Source organism: Mustela lutreola, chromosome 9 (genome assembly GCF_030435805.1).
Source record: "Mustela lutreola isolate mMusLut2 chromosome 9, mMusLut2.pri, whole genome shotgun sequence".
Lineage (NCBI taxonomy): Eukaryota > Metazoa > Chordata > Mammalia > Carnivora > Mustelidae > Mustela > Mustela lutreola.
The window spans coordinates 66,161,502-66,177,328 of record NC_081298.1 but is presented as its reverse complement, the minus strand read 5'-3'; the positions used below and the strand labels follow the sequence as shown (position 1 = coordinate 66,177,328).

Below are 15,827 nucleotides of genomic sequence, written 5' to 3'. Positions count from 1 at the left end.
GTTGTAAACAGTTTAATGAGCAGGGGCAGGATGAGGCCGGCAGGTGTGCCGGGTCTGCTGGGCATGGGTGAGGGGAGTGGAGGGCCTAGCCTCTGAGCTGAGCTTCTGAGCTCCTGGTGGTAGAGGAAGCAGCCTCCCTGCCCCCAACACTCACACCTCACGCTTCCTTCTGCTTCTCCCCTTGCCCCCAGTAACCCTGGGGAGTTCGGTTATGGAACTCCATAGAAAGGGGCATCTGGGCTGGCACATCTTCCCTTCTCTGTGTCAGTCCAACTGCCCCTGTGCCTTCAGGCCCCAGCTCAAATATTGCCTCCCCCAGGAAGACTTCCCTGACCATACCAGCACAGCTGACCTGACTCCTCCTGAGTGCCCAGAGCTTTCAGAATTGGCACCTGTCATTACATTGCCTTGGCTCACTCCAGCGGTTTGGTTGCTCAGCTGTCCCACCTCCCTCCACCTCCACTCTTTCTCCTTCTCCTGGAAGGGCCAGGCACATGGTCAGTACGTAATAGTTGTACACTGGACCCTCACTTACAAAGCCAGCCTGCTCAGAGCCCCAAGCAGCAGCTCCGGAAGGGAACACAACAGCAGAAGAGAGGGGAGGAGAGCCTAGGTCGGGCTAGACAAGACCCTGAGCTCTGGCCAGCCCTCCCAGCAAGGCCCTGGCTCAAAGCCTGCCCTTCTCGGCCTCACCTTCCCGTGCTTTCTGTCTTGGGACTGTGCCTCTCAGGCTGTCTATGGGGATAAGAGCCTAAGTTTCTCTCTGGCCTGATAATGGGGCTCCTCTGTGTTTACTTAATTCTTGCAAATTCTCATCTCCACCAGAGGAAAAGAGTCCCCTTGCTGAAAAAGGCCTCTGTCATCTTATAGGATGTGGCAAGCTTCTTGATTACACAATGAACCTTAGGCAACACTCATGCTGATTACCCCAAGTGCCGTGTGCTGCAGTCAAGGCCTTAGGCTTCCTTCCTGCAGCTTGTTGGAACAGGAAGACGTGATGCCTGGGTCCGGCTTTTCCACCTCTTTCTGGGAGTTTCTTTGGGGATGTCTGTTACCCACCCCACTCTAGACCTAACCTGAATTAGTGTAACCTCAGCCCTTGGACAGTGCTAGGAACAGCTCCTGGCACAGTCACCAGCCAGGCTCTGCGTGCCCTTCTGTGCTCCCATCTGCGCTCAGGCACCAGCCCTGGGAGGGGCAGCCGAGCCTGGGGCTGCCAGGAGAGGAAGGCTGAGCGGGCCATGACGGAGCTGCCCGCCTAGCCAATTTGTTTCTAAAAAGTGCATGCTCTGGGTGTGGATCTGAAGTATGTCTTTATGTGAGTTGGCCTGGGATCAGAGATGGCCCCATTTTCCAGTGATCTAGGGGAGGAAGGCCAACTGGTTATAGGACAGCTCTTCCGAGCTTGTTGGTGAAAGGCATGAGTATCCCCTGTTCTCTTGCTGTGGCAGAAAGCCCTGAGCTTTGGAGGGAGGCTGGAGCTGCTGGAAGCCCAGTGCTGTCTTGCCCCTTTCTATGGAGGGACTAGAGTGAGGTGCAGCACCCCCCCCCCCAGCCTAGTTTGTTAGCACAGGGCCCAGGGCCCATGAGAGCGCCGTTTGGGAGGAGTAAGTGAGAGAAGACACTTGGGAGCAGGCTTTGGCCCGCTATCCGTCTCCAGGAGTGTGGGCCTTAGGGAGAACGCACCTGCCTCATCCTGACCAGCCTCCATCCCTACATCCCTCGTGGTCATCAGGCAGAGGGACACTGCAGAAAGCCACCGACCTTTACGCATACCACTTGTGCCTCCACTGCCAAGCTTGGAAGTCAGCCTGATGCCAACCCCAGGTGCACAACAGACTCTCCCTATGGCCTTAGGCAGCTTCCCTACCCTCTCTGTGCCCAGTGAACCCCTCCCTGAGGCAGGTTAATAGAAGTGCTTGGTGTGCAGGCTGTCGTGTCGGTGGAGACAGTCTATGCCTGATACCAAGCGAGCCCTCAGAAACCGTCCCCTGCTGTTGCCCCCACAGCCTGGAACCAGCTGGGGCCCATGCTGCCGTGACTCCAGGGGAGGTTCCCATCACCTGAGACCCTCAAACTCTGGGGGCTTATGGTCAGATGTGGGGAGGGGGCCTCTGCCTCTGACTTTTCCTCCCATGGTCACCTCCCACTGTCCTTCTGATTTCACAGCTGAGCTGTTCATGGAGCAGCGACATCTCAAGGAGGCAGGTTTCTGCATCCAAGAGGCGGCGGGCCTCTTCCCCACCTCGCACTCGGTACTCTACATGCGGGGCCGGCTTGCTGAGATGAAGGGCAACCTGGAGGAGGCTGAGCAGCTGTACAAGGAGGCACTCACAGTGAACCCTGATGGTGTGCGGATCATGCACAGCCTGGTGAGTCAGTCCCCAGCCCCGAGAGGAGCCTCGGGGACCCTCCTCCCCTCTCACCCCCTCTACCGTCTGCGTCTGCGTGGGCCCTGTTGTCTGCAGGGAGGTGGCCCCCTACCTGGCAAACCGGTTTGTGGAGGCAGGCCATTCCCCTTCTGTCAGAGCCTGCCTGAGTTGATGAAAAATCTAGGATGGGTTGATATTTATGACTTCCTTTTTGCTCTAAGCTTCTGTAAAGCAGTGTAACCCCAAAGGGATTCCTCCTCAGCTCCTTGTCCTGGACACTCCAGGCAAAATGCCCGGCTTTCTGGGAGTCCTCGGGCCCTCGATGCTCACTGGGCTACCACTCCCACTTTAAAGGAGCTCCGTGTCTCTTTGCTGGTATTCAGGGGATGTCATGGGTGGGCTGTCACGGCAGGCCTTGCTCGAGCACACATGGAAAATGGCCCCTGGGGGGTGGGTTAGAGGGCCCAGCAGGCCCCAGTCCTGGGACGTGACACTCAGGACTTGGGTGCCCACGGTTCTGTGACTTTCTGTGGGAAGGTCTGGAAGGCTGGGAGTAGGATGCTGGTGTTCTTGGCTTGGCCTTGCCATTCTCTTTCCAGGAGATCGTGAGCAAGTTGGCCCCCATCTCTGAGCCTCGGGTTGACTTATCTATGCAATGGGGATTCTCTGGTGCAGGAAACATTTATTGAATACCTGCTCTGACAGCTGGTATAGTAGACCGGCGAGATAACTGGTTTTCCTTCCTTTCCTTAGTTACTTTTATTTATTTATTTATTTCCTTAGCTGCTTTCAGAGAGCAGGTTATCAGGATAAATGTAATGTATAGGCATGTGTCAACACAGTGATTTTTGAAGTATAATTTAGGAACATCCCATTAGCAACACAGTGTTCCCCTATCAGGGTGCAGGTCCCACCTCAGATGCCCCAAATGAGCATCCTCTGAGGGGAGGGCATCCCCAACATCAGCCACATGCAGAACATAAAGAGGTCAGAATGACCCCAGATGGCTGCAGGTTTATCATTGCCAAAAGGGTTCTGATTCCTTCCCAAGGAGCAGCCACGGGGAGTTCGATTTCCGCTCTGTGTCAGGAACAACAGTATAGCTCTCAAGAATAGGAGAAGTACAAGCTCAGGAGGTATCTGTTGAGGTCATTGCCAAGAGAACAGAAATCCTACTTGGGGGAGGAGCCGGGCCAGGTGGTCTTTATAGGGTCCTTCCCAACCCCAGTAGCCCCTGAAAACAGATTAGAGCCTCCCAGCTCAGCTGTTATTCCTGCTGCTTGATTTCTTAAAGGATGTCTGCCCTGGGCCTGTGTGAATGTTCCGCGTCAGCTGAAGACCGCCCACGCGGTGACGTCACACCCTGGCCTGCGTTCCCCTCCACATGGCTGCGTGTTGCCTTGCAGTCTGCTCAGCAAATGTTTGTTTTTTGCAAGGCACATCCTCCTTCCTCCCGCAGTTCAGACATTAGCTCCTGTGATAGATGCCTCCCTGGGGGTCCCATCCAGAAACTTGATTAGGGAGGATGCGGGCTGTGTCCTTAGGCCTGCAGCCAGGCAGAGAGACATCTGTCTTCTCCTGCGCTTGCAGAGCAGAGCCTGCGTCTTGGACCCTAAAACCCAATGAAGTCCAGTAACAGGTATGATTTTGAAATAACAGTGGCCCATTCTTCATTTATGCTCATTATTGTTTGTAGCTGTTTTCCTGAAATTGAGGCCAGTTCCAGAGGCGGGTTTCCATAGTAACAGAATAGCAGCCCAGAGTGGCTCCCTACAGATGTTTCTGAAATGGCCCCTGTTCTCTTCCCCGGGGTGCCTGGCTGAGGGGATGAAATGAGAGCGAGTCAGAGCCGGGCGTGCCCACTGTTAAAGTCACAGATAAGCAGAGGGGCAGTCAGCTCTGGCGTGGGCAACCCGTTGGCTTTCCACACGTTCTGTTCCTGCTGGCAGCCCACACATATGCCTGGAGAATAGCAAATTTCAAGCCTGGAGAAGATTTATAAAGCCCTCTTTGCCCAAAGACACAGGAACACCTTTGCATGTTGATCTCCTGCCTTCTCTGATGTAAGTGTCTTTCCCAGGCTGGCTGCAGGCTCAGAACCTCTGGGATCTCATCCTGGCTCTGGCTCTAATTCACTTGGGTAATTAAGGAAAAGACATGCATAACTTCTACATTCCTGATGTCTCCTTTGGCAGATGACTAATAATCTTTGTCGTTCCTAGACCAGTGCTAATCACAGGATGTGACATTTCTAGAGGTCTACAGTGCAGCATCAGAGAAGGCAAACAGCATACAGGCCCCTGCTGTCCAGTTCCTCACCCAGTCCAGACATTGCTAATCAATCACAGCACTTTTTCTCACTGGCAACTGGTGTGACCTTGGGATCTTTTTCACCATGGTACAACATGAGGGAAGCCACTCCCTGGCAGTCTAAGTCAACTTGGCCTTTGTGTAAGGGATTCACTGTAAAAATAGTAGAGAATGAGAGAGACCCATCAGTTGTCTCAACCTTTGTGAATTCTGGAGGTTGGTGCATCCTTGGAGAATTATCTGGAGAAAGGAACATGGAAGGAAACTGGTATCCATCCCCTCCCCATGCAGTCATTGCCAAAGCAGATTCCCAAGGAGGATGTCCTGGCCTTGCCACACCACTGTGTTTCTATGAGGACATCAGCCTCTGATGGGAGCAAGGAGAGGAGAGGCGCCCCTCCTCTGAGAGCATAGCCACCCATGGCCTGGGCTGGGAGAGCTCTGGATCCCTTGGTGAGCTGTGTGGGTGCCGGGCTCCGCTTTATAGTCTGGAGAGCAAGATCATAGAATACTAGGAGCCCCGCCTCACGGCCTCTCCCTGTGGCTGTATGCATGGAACAGGAAATGTGGGGACAGGCCAGAGGAAGCCTTGGGAGTGTTGGGCTACTGCTCTTAGGAGGCAGACATTTGAAGAACATGAACTTTGGCCCAGAAGCAGGTTCTCTACTTTCCCAGGCCTACTGCCCACCACCCCCATCCCCCTGCCCTGGCAGGGATGGGAGGCCTTTCCATGGTTCAGGCTCCATGCTGGGCTCAGCTCAGGCTTTCCCACCCAGCTATACCTCTCCGGTGCCCATGAGGAGTCTGTGCCATCGGGCCCTGGCCCTGTGGGCTGCCTCCTCCACGGGGCTCATGGATGGCCAGCTCACTTCTGGAGACTGCCAGATGCAGAAAGAAAAAGCCGTGCTCCCTACAGATGGAAATTCCCATCGAAACCTCAGGGCAGGTCCTGATCATCTTTGCCAGCTCTGTCTTGACCTCCCTTTCCGGTAGCCAGAAAGCCTGCTCACTCGACCTGAGTGTTCAGCCCTGAATTTATGGGCAAAAGTATCCTGTTAAGAAGGGAAAACCTGAACTTTTCTTGCCTGCCCTGAAGAAACAGGAGAAAGGAGGCATGGCCCTTCCCAAGATCAGCAGAGGTGTTGGCCCCCGAGTGACACTGTTCTTTGAACTCCACGGGGGGCGTGGTAGTGAGGAATCCAGGGCAGCAGCCCTCTCTCTCTGAGCCTGTCTCTGCCCCATCGCCTCCCAGAAGGCTCTCTGCATATCTGAGGGAACAGAGACGCCCGGGGAAGGCAAGCAAGCCAGAGGGACTGATAGAATGGTCAAGCCAAGGAGAGCCTCCAAGGAAGACTTCAGTCCTGGAGGGTCACTAGCCCTGGCCACAGACTGACCGTTCTCCTCGCCCCTTGGCGGAGCCACATGCATGGATGCTTCAATGCAGGCTGTCTCACTGCGGAAAACCCTTGAGACCCTCAGCTGCAAGTAGATAGGCATGCCGCCTCCCCACCCCCCGTGTTTGTGGGCGGCACCCCACCCTGCTTTCCCAGCCACAGGCTCTGGGGTTTCCTGGCACCTCTCTGGCCAGGACTCCCTGCTCCTGGTTGGCCCTGCCCGTGGTCATGCTTCCTTCTTGGGACAGAGTTCCAGGCTTTGGTTGCCCTGTCTCCCCAGAACCCTTTCCTCTGCAGGCCCCCCAGCCCCAGAGGGAAACTGCCCTGAATGAACTTTGGCTCCTGTGATGTAATTCCTGGGGATATAATTTCTGAAGCAGTCCTGGCCTCATGACCCAGCCTATTCTTCCTCCACATGCCCCTGGAAAGACAGGAAGACAGCGTTTCTGTCATCTGTTGCCCTGATGAGCATGTGGCAGTGAATTAGTTCCCTGCACTCGGTCCCCTCGCTCCCACTGTGGAGCTTGCCGGCTCATTTCTCCGGTGCATTTGGGGTTCAGGGGCATGGCCATAGCATGTGACCGGCCCCATTTGGCCCCGGAATCTCTGGTCTCTCTTTCCCCAGGCTGGGGCTTGCCATAGCATCCCCCACATCCCAGAAGCTGGCCACCACCATCCTGGCCTCTCCCTGAGGTGGGGCCTGAATCAGCCAGAACCTGGGCTCTGGCCCACCCTGCCCCACCCAGGCCTGTGGCGCTGGGATGGGCCCCATGTAGGTGCTCCAGGAATCCCACAGCAGGCTCTGCTCTCTAAGGCCATACGGGTGAGCTCTGGTGGCACAGAGCACCTAGAGGGCAGGACTGGACAGGAGAGATGACCCACGTGACACAAAGAGCCGGCCCTAACAGCCTTCGTGTTCCAGGGCTCTTGGAACACTGGCTCTGTTTTGCCTTCTGTCTAATGGGGGTAATAATTTAGGCCCTTGTGACTTCCAAAGAAGCTTTTAGCGTTCAGATGACCTAAGTGCTGTGAAAAGATAAATCAACATGCATTTTTGTCACCATTTGTGTAAAAGACTTGGTGGCAGAGGGCCGAAGCCTAAGCTCAGCCTTTGATTGAGGATGTCAGTCAAAGGATGTCCCACTTTGGAACATCTGGATGTCCAGATTTCTGTGGGCTGCCAGCTGGGTGCTGAGAAGGGAGGAGGGGGAGCTGGGCAGGGACCAGGGCCTCAGAGCTACCTGTAGGTTGTGTTTGGGGCTGGTTGGCTGGGGTGGTATTTAAGCCCTAGAATCAGAGACCCAGCTTGGGTCTGGAGGTGGGAGCTTGGCTCTGAGTCTCATGGACCTGGACCAAGCCCCCCTTTGCCTATATTACTGCTTCACCATGACCAAGTACCTCAACCTCTTGGCACCGTAGTGTTCTCATCTGGAAAATGGTCATCACAATGCCAAACACCTAGGTCCTCTGTTTCTATTCAGTTAACTAATTCTGTAAGTTAATGGCCCAGTAGTTGGGGTGACTTTTACCTTTTCCATGCTGAAACATGGAAGGCTGGGAACAGACACTCGTGGTTTGTAGAGGGTTTGTAGAGGGAAGTAGAGGCCCAGAGCCGAGCCCCAGAGATTCACTGTAGCAGAGCCTCTTGGTCCTCACTGAGCCCATCAGATGCTTCTGGCCAAGGCAGAGGTGTGCAGGACCCCAGACCCAAATGCCCTGTGCCTGGTACAGGAGTATCCACAGTGCAAGGCCAGGCTGACCTTAGCTGAGAGCAGGGCTCAGTAGGCCAGAGACTGAGGTGAGGGTGAGAACCATTTCCAGGCTGGTCTCTTCAGCAGACGAGGCCTGCTGGGGACCTGAGACCGCTGGGGAGGAGGAGCAGGAAAGGCCAGGTTCTGAGGAGGCCCTGCTTGGCCTTTTGCTTTGACCTCTGTCAGGCCAGGCTGCTTTAGCCTATTTCCTGACTGGAAGGAGGAAAGGTGTCTTGAGCAGCTGCAGAGTAACACCCAGTACCTGGCCCTCTGAAGGTTCCCTGGTGCCAGCTGAGGCCAGTAAGCACACAGAACGGCAGGGTTTCTGGTTCCTGGGGCCTGATGCCTTGGGGTCTTGGACAACCCACCCGCTCTAGGCTTCTCCCTCCTTTTTGGCTTCTTGAACTATGGCAAGTAGCTAGGAGCACGCAGGCAGCTGGGAGGAACGGGAAGGCCCAGAAGTCTTGTGCTGTGTTGTGCTGTCTGTGCAGGAACCCTGAGTCCTTCACACACACACACACATGTGTGCACGCATGCTCACAGCTCCTCTCCATAGAATCTGCGTCTGCCCCACCAGCTCTGATAGACAGGGAACATTGCTCTATTTGGCAGGAAAGCTCCGTAGGAACGTCTTGTTGGCCATCTGGCCTCCGAGTGCTGTTGTTTTATTCTGAGTTCTCTCTCTCATCCCTCCCAAGTCTTGCCTGAGGACTGCATTCCCTGGTGGGAAAGTAGAGTGGAGTGGAGCGGGAGGGAGAAGGGATTTCTGGAGGCTCGCTGTGTGGGGCATGTCCCCCAGCGGTGGCCTCACCAGGGTTCAGGCCCTTGCCTACCCACCTCATTCTTGGGCTGGTGCAGCCCCCAGCCCAGGCTCAGAGACCTTCAAGAAGGTGAAGGCAGGCTCCCTTGGCTCTGGCTCAAGACTTTGCGAAAGCCTTGTGCTTAAGTGTAGGCTCCTGAAGTCCTCAGCATCCCTTTGGTGCAAAAAGGTGATTTTATGAAAGCACGGGGACAGGACCCGTGGGCAGAAAGAGCTGCACTGGGGTCATGAGGAGTGGCCCATTATATACTTACAAGTTGAAAGGAGGTTAGGGATAGTGTAAGTCTCTCAGGAATTTTGGAAGCAAGGTTTCCAGGACCTTGAGCTATTGTTGGGGAAAGGTCATTTTTTACCATCTAATGATGGATATCAGTGGGCTTTATGCTTGGGGGATGATTGCCAACACATATCTTAGGTTTAGAGATAAAGGAAGTTTCCAGAGGGATTTTTATATGTTAAAGTAGGCTTACAGTATCCTGGAGGGGAGGGGTCTGGAGGGGATTGCCTTTTGCCCTTAGCAAAGTGTCAACATCGAGGCAGCTGAGTCCCTAGAGGAAGTTCACTCTGTTTCAAGGACTTGTCAATGGGCTGTAGGTGGTAAGGAAATTTAATAATTTTTCTTCTGCCTTTGTTTCCCACATCACTTTTGGCTTAATTTAGCTCCAAAATCAATGGTCTGAAAGACTCCCTGTGATGGGAGGGTACAGCAGGCTCCAGCCTTCCCCTTGTCCAGTGGGTTAGGAGCCCCCTCCCCTTAGCTTCGCCTCCCATCCAGAGAAGGGAGCTTCTGCGATGGTGCCCCCCTCACTCCTCCTCACAGGGTGTTCAGTTGGATCATCCACAGTCTGGGCTCCTGACCGAGGCCTGAGGGCCCACCTATGCCCTAGAGTGGTCAGAGCCTCCAGAGGCCCAGAGCCTGAAACCAGTCCAAAATGTGGGAGGGGAAAAGGCAGAGCCCCCTAGGAGGTGATGTGCTTTCTCCTCAAGCTAGTGTTCACCTTTGAGTCTGTCCATGGCTCTCTGAAGACAGACAACCCCACCACCACCACCAAGAGGCCCACTGGTGTTCAACATCTCACCTGGGAGTGTGGGGGTAGGCAGGAGCCTGAAGGGAGGAATGGGTTCTGCCACACGATCACGGCTGCCTCTGCTACCCCCACCTAGTTGGGCTCTAAGTGAGTCTGTTGGCCTCTTTGGATGAAAGCCTAGGGGAGCTTGTCAACCAGATGTTGGGTGGGGTCTAGAAGAATTTGTGCCCCTTTTCCCAAAAGGGAGGTGGGACCAGCCTGGGGCCTTGGAGCTGCCCCAGCTCCAGGAGGGATGTGGTGCTCTGTGGGCTCTGTTCTCAGCCCGGAGAGACACCTCATTCCCAGTCTGGTTGGACGGGTTGAGGCTGACACCTGGGAGAACCTGGCATCCGGAGAGGGCCTGAGCGCCTCAGCTCCGGCTGGAATGTGGGCCTCCTCCGCAGGGTGTGTCAGCCTCAGGATGGGTGAGGGGAGCAACCTCAGAGGTGGCCCCACCCCAGGCTCCTCCCTGTAGCCCAGGGTCCCCAAGCAGAGGGCTCCTGGGACCAGGAGGCTCCAGCAATGATTCCCTGCTTCCCAACTGGAAAGGCTGTTACAGAATCCCAGGAATGTGCCTTGAGCTCAGAAAGAAAATTCCCAAAATAACTTCTATAAATACTTGAGGGAAGGGACTGGGAGGGAGCTCTCAGCCTGGCCTGCAGCTGGCCTAGTGCTGGGGGCTGCTTCCCAGGGTATGGCCCCCCCATCCCCAACCCAGAAGAATAAAAAGACACATGCAGCCGAGACCTTCCGGCTACCCCTCCCCTCTTGGCCAACAATGTCAGGCACTGAATTAATGGGGTGAGATGGTGTGTAGTAGCAATACTGAGAAAGGAAGGAGGGACCTGTCTTCTCCTTCATCCCCATCCCAGGCTGCAGTCTTTGTACCCCTCCCCCCCACCCCCAGAGAACCTTATCTTCCAACAGGGAGGGCCCCTCGGGCTGCCTGTCCCTGTAGCCCTAAGCAGGTCAGCAAACGCGCACACCTAAGTGCCTCTGGTATACCTGGCTCAGAACCCAGGACCCTCCCACCTGCACTCTATTGAGCTGCCAACTTGTGGGGAATAGCCAAGCAGGCAGGAGCCACGGACCCTGCCCCTCTCAGCCTAAGATGGCTTGCACAAGAGAGCCCACCAGTAATGAATCATAACCTCAAGGCGATGGCGTGGCCAGGAGGTGCTATCCTGGGAGGCTTGCTGGAGGAGGAGGGTCCTGGGTAGTTGAGATGAGGCCAGATGTTCCCTCCTCCCTGAGCTCCAGGAAGGGAGGGTAGGAGGAATGAATGAAGTTGGGAATTTCCGGGGCCTTTCCCCATAGCCCTGCCCTCCCTGAATGTCCGTAACCTTGGCCCCCTCCCAAAGGTGTGTTGCTCAACAGCCATGAGCAACTCGCACGTTGCTTTTTGACTGCTGCGGCCGCCTGGCTGTGGCGTCTCCCAGGTGAGGGTCAGAGGCTGAGTCACCTACTGGCAGGTCTGGTTTCTCTTGGCTCAGGGTGCCCCCTGGCCAGAGTGGGGAAGAGTCATCAGGGACGTTTGGGTGGAACGGTGTTCCCACCATCTCCCTGGAGACCTGTTCTCTGGGTGGCTAGGGTGGGGGTGCAGAGCAGGGGGTGGTGATGGCAGGCCCTTGGCACAGCACCAGGCTGGGGGCAGAGCAGGTGAGACCTCACGTCGTCCTGAGGCTGGCCCTGCCCAGTTGTCAGGCAGCAAACAGCTCCAAGTTGCTACCAAACACGAACAGGAACAGACGGGTGTCTCAGGCAGGTGGCAGCAGATCCTGTTACAGGCCCTGGGCTTCGGGGCCCCAGCCTGACCCCAGCCCGGTGTCTCCTTTCAGGCTCTGAGGTCAGCACCCCAGGGTATGGGGGATGTGATCCAACCCCACCCCAGGCCGAGTCTTTGTCCACAGGGAGCCTTGCCCTCTAGAGAAATCATCTTCTACTCCTCACTCTGACAGGACCCTCTGCTCATCCTGGGGACGCTTCCCGTTGCTGTCAGCACACTGTGGGCCCTGCCTACATGATTGCAGATTCATCCTCGCAGACTCTTAACAATTCCCTACCAGGAAGTACCATTCTGTCCTCTGGTTCACAGATGAGGAAACCACAGCTCAGAGAAAACAGGCCAGTGGCCCATGGTCACTGCACTTGTCAGTGGCAGAGCTGGGATTCCAGCCCAGCCTAGCTAGGTCTTCTGGCTGTGGAGCCCTGGCTCTTTTCTCTACAAGAAACATGCAGAGAAGCCTGCTGCAGACCTTGAGTAAAACCAGCAGAGCAAGACACACACACACACACACACATACACACACACCCCTGTTTAGCCTGCGGCCACATCTGGCCCCTTACCAAACACCCACACACCGCTGGAGATCAGGGTTTTTCGAACTCCTTTTTAGCGATAGAGCCCTCTTTTCAAATAGAATCCTCCGTGGAAGCTTGATCTAGAAAACTGAGTATGTAAACCCCACAGTGGCCCCACCCCCACACCATGAGGCCCCGCTGGCCTTCGCATCTGTCCTCTCTTGCTCCTTCATGGGCAGGACTCCCAGGGCGCAAACCTTCCATTTTTGGTGCTTAATTTTGGTGTCTGGCGGCCCGTCGTCTCGCCCGCCTTCCCTCCTCCCTGTGGGCCCTGTTCCATCGGTTGCTGCTCAGGGTCCAGCTCCCAGGCCATGCCGGCAGCACGGCTTGGCCCAGGGCCCTGCTGGCCAGACTGGGCGCTGCCCTCCACTCCCGGGCGGCCCTGAGTCAGCACGGCTCCTGGCCGGCCCCGCCCTGCCTTAGCTCGCTTGCCCTCCACCCCATCCATGGGGCTCCCTGGGGACAGCTTTGTCCTGTCCTGAAGAGGTGAGATGAAGATCCCTCCCCCTTCCTTCTCTGTCCCCACCCCCCAGGACCACGGCCAGCACCTTGGGAGAGGGAGAGGCTTTGCCTAGGGCTGCCTGAGTGCCGTCTTTTACTCTTGCCTCGCTGGTTGTGTTCCAAGCCTCAGAGGACTTTAGGAAATCGGGCATGTGCATCTTTCCCGGTGGGTCTCCATAGCAACAGAGGGCCTAACTCTGAGGAGCGTGGTGAGGAGGAAAATGTTCCAGCTAAAAATGTACATGGCCATCAGTGGGCGGGCGCCCGGGGCTGGGGGGGGGGGGGGGGCTCCAGGAACATAGAAGGCAGCTCCTCTCCCCCAGCCCAGCCCCCGCCTGTCCAGGAAGTCAGTGTTAGGCTTTACCTCACGTCTTTGAATGAGTGGAGCCTCCCCCCAACACCCCCGTGCTGCCATCCCATGCTGCATTTAAGGGCTAGGACACAGATCAGTGGGATGGAGCAGAGCAGCCCTTCTGGGACTGGGGGCCAAAGGGGGGGTCCTGTCCCCCACCCCTTACTCACTACCCTGTCCTCCCACCTCCCTGCACCCTGCCCCAGTATGAGTGAAAGAGGACACAGAAGGGACACCATCCCAGTTTCACTTCCCAAACTTCTGTGACAATTCCTGTCACTTCCTCTCTCTGCCAGCAGGGTTGTTAAAGACAAACAGCAGCACCAAGCTTCCTAGCCACCCCTGATTCGTCTACCAGAGCCTGTCCTACCCAGCAAACGCCCTCCTGTGACCCTCACCTGCCAGGCCGGGCTGGGATGGGCCGTAGGTCCCAGGACCCAGATGTCCCACCAAGACCACTGCTGATGCAGGCCAAAGAGCTGTGCCCCCCTCCCCCCAACACACACCCATAAGCTTAAGGTTCTGCCTTCAGGTTGTAGAGTCTGAAGCCTGCCGCACACATTCCTCCACACCCCTGGGGGGAAGGGTGGCTCCACAGGGTAGCAGCAAGGCCTCGGGGTGAGAGACCCACTGACTGAGAGCTCACACATGCCAGACAGTGTTCTTCAAGTGCTTTCCATACACTGACTCGTGCGAACTTGACAACCCTAGGGTGGGCACTGCGGTCTTTCCCACTTAGAGCTGAGGAAACGGAAGACCAGAGAGAGGGAACTTGCCAGCATCCCCAGTTATAATGGGCAGGCACACAGTTGGGTCAGCTGACTTGAAAGCTCATCCTCAAGGCTGGGAGGGACGGAGCTCCCATGGTGGGTGATCCGGGGGGCTAGGGCGGGGACAGGTACAATTTGCATGGGTTAACGACAACCGTCACTTGATGGTTCCCAAGGCTGAGACACTGAGCCCTCTCTCTGGTGGCTGAGCTGCCCCCTTGCCCTGATGGCCAGGATGCTCCTGCCACAGGGCGCCCTCACTAACCTTGCCCTGTGCTTGCCCCCCCAGGGTCTGATGCTGAGTCGGCTGGGCCACAAGAGTCTGGCCCAGAAGGTGCTGCGGGACGCTGTGGAGAGGCAGAGCACCTGCCATGAGGCCTGGCAGGGCCTGGGCGAGGTGCTGCAGGCCCAGGGCCAGAGCGAGGCTGCTGTCGACTGCTTCCTCACTGCCCTTGAGCTGGAGGCCAGCAGCCCGGTGCTGCCCTTCTCCATCATCCCCAGAGAGCTGTGACTTGGCACTGCAGCGGCAGGGTGGGAGGGAGCTGCCCGAGGGGGCGGGAGGCAGGCGGACACAGGCAGGCAGCAGGGAGCACAGGACAGGGGAGGCGTGGTGCCTCAGGGAAATACATCTCTAGGGAACACGTCTGCAGGCTGCAGCCCTAGTTCTCCTCGCCTCCCCCCACTCCAGTCCTGCTTTCCCTCCAGGGCCAGCTGGGTCTGGGAGCTGCTCATCTGGAGCCCAGTAGACCAGATTTGCATCGAAAACAAATCCCTTGCTCCTTGGGATTCAGACCGCCTTCATGGCATTTATGAGGAAGGAAGTAGCTGGGAAGTCACATCAGCAAGGGAGCATCTGCCCCAGAGTGTCTCTGCATCATCTCAATGTGCAATAAGGGTCTGGGTCTCCTAAGCCCTTCCCCCCACTGTCTAAAAGCTCCCATAGTACACCTGCCACCCTCCACATCCCCAATCCTGGGTTGCCCAGAGACTGTGCAGAGGTGTTGGCCTCGAACTTCAGCTCCCTGATCTTCAGCACCAAAGATGGACCCCACAAACTGCTCTCTGACTAGGTCAAGAGGGTTTTCCCCGGTTCCTAGCTCAGTGCCTTGGGAGATGTCTGCTTGAACCCTAAGTGACCAGACTTGCTCCCTGAGAGCGCAGGTTGGGGAGCCTCACAGCTGAACTTCACCTCTACCTGTGCCTCTGTGCCTGGGAAGCCCTAGGGCCCTGATCTCAGCCCCAGTCTCAGGACTGGGTTTTGGGCAACTCAGGTCTTGCCTCAGGCACTCAGAGCTTGAAGATTCTGCTGGCAAGTGGGAAGAGGATGGGATCTCTGGGTTCCTCTCCCAGGTTGGAGCTATTACAGGATGCTCCTCTTTACCCCATGAGGCTGGCTGGGCCCCACTGCTCTTCCTCTCTGCTGTCAAGTGCCTTTTGGGCCTCTGGTGTCTGGCCAGAGGCACTGAGCACCGGCCCTAACTCCCCTCCCATTTCTGCCATGCATATCTTTCTGGAACCATGCCCCAGCCCAAGCGGCCTCCTTAAGCCCTAGGCTGTAGACCCTAGGATATAAACATGGCAGCTGGACCCAGCTCTTCCTCACACTTTGCATCAACATACTCCTTCAGGCCTTGGGTTTCTGGGCAATGGGTGCAATGCAGAACCCTCTGAGATAATAATATGCAGGTGGGCAGTCTCTGGGACTGACCCCAGTACCTCTCATCCACAGTCCATTTCCACTACAGGCCATTTGGTCCCCCGGTGCCTGAGGCCCAGTGAGGACTGTAGTCAGAGACCAGTGCAGGGGACAGAGCAGATCTCTGTCAGCCGGGGACCTGGAGCTGGTGGGTGGGTATCTGCCCTGGTTCCCCCAGCCCTGCTGCATGATGGTCTTGGAATTCTCCCCAAGAAGTTACTCCGCCCCCTGGGGTGGCGTGGCGTGGGGTGGGGTGGCCTTATCAGGGAATTCCTTTTTTATCTGCACTTTGGGTTTTACTTTTAAAGCTCCATCTGGTACGTCTCTCTCATCTTAAGGTGTGTGGAAAGACGGGATGAGGGCTGTCCTGCTCGTCATTGCCCAGTCTGCTCCTCAGGGAAACGCCCTCCTGACCAACCTCGGTCAGCTTGTG

The 15,827-nt window shown here is 56.4% G+C and overlaps 1 protein-coding gene across 4 annotated transcripts in view; it reads left to right on the top strand.

Annotated features, from left to right (window-relative positions):
- TTC7A (tetratricopeptide repeat domain 7A) overlaps window positions 1–14,832 on the top strand; it is a 113,073-nt gene extending 98,241 nt beyond the window's left edge. For all 4 annotated transcript variants that reach the window (XM_059134546.1, XM_059134545.1, XM_059134547.1 and 1 more), the window contains 2 exons: window positions 2,170–2,372; window positions 13,988–14,832. In XM_059134546.1, coding sequence (XP_058990529.1) covers window positions 2,170–2,372; window positions 13,988–14,209 — 425 coding nt within the window. In that variant the 3' untranslated portion in view covers window positions 14,210–14,832. The remainder of the gene's footprint in view (window positions 1–2,169; window positions 2,373–13,987) is intronic.
- The last annotated feature ends 995 nt before the right edge of the window (window positions 14,833–15,827 follow it).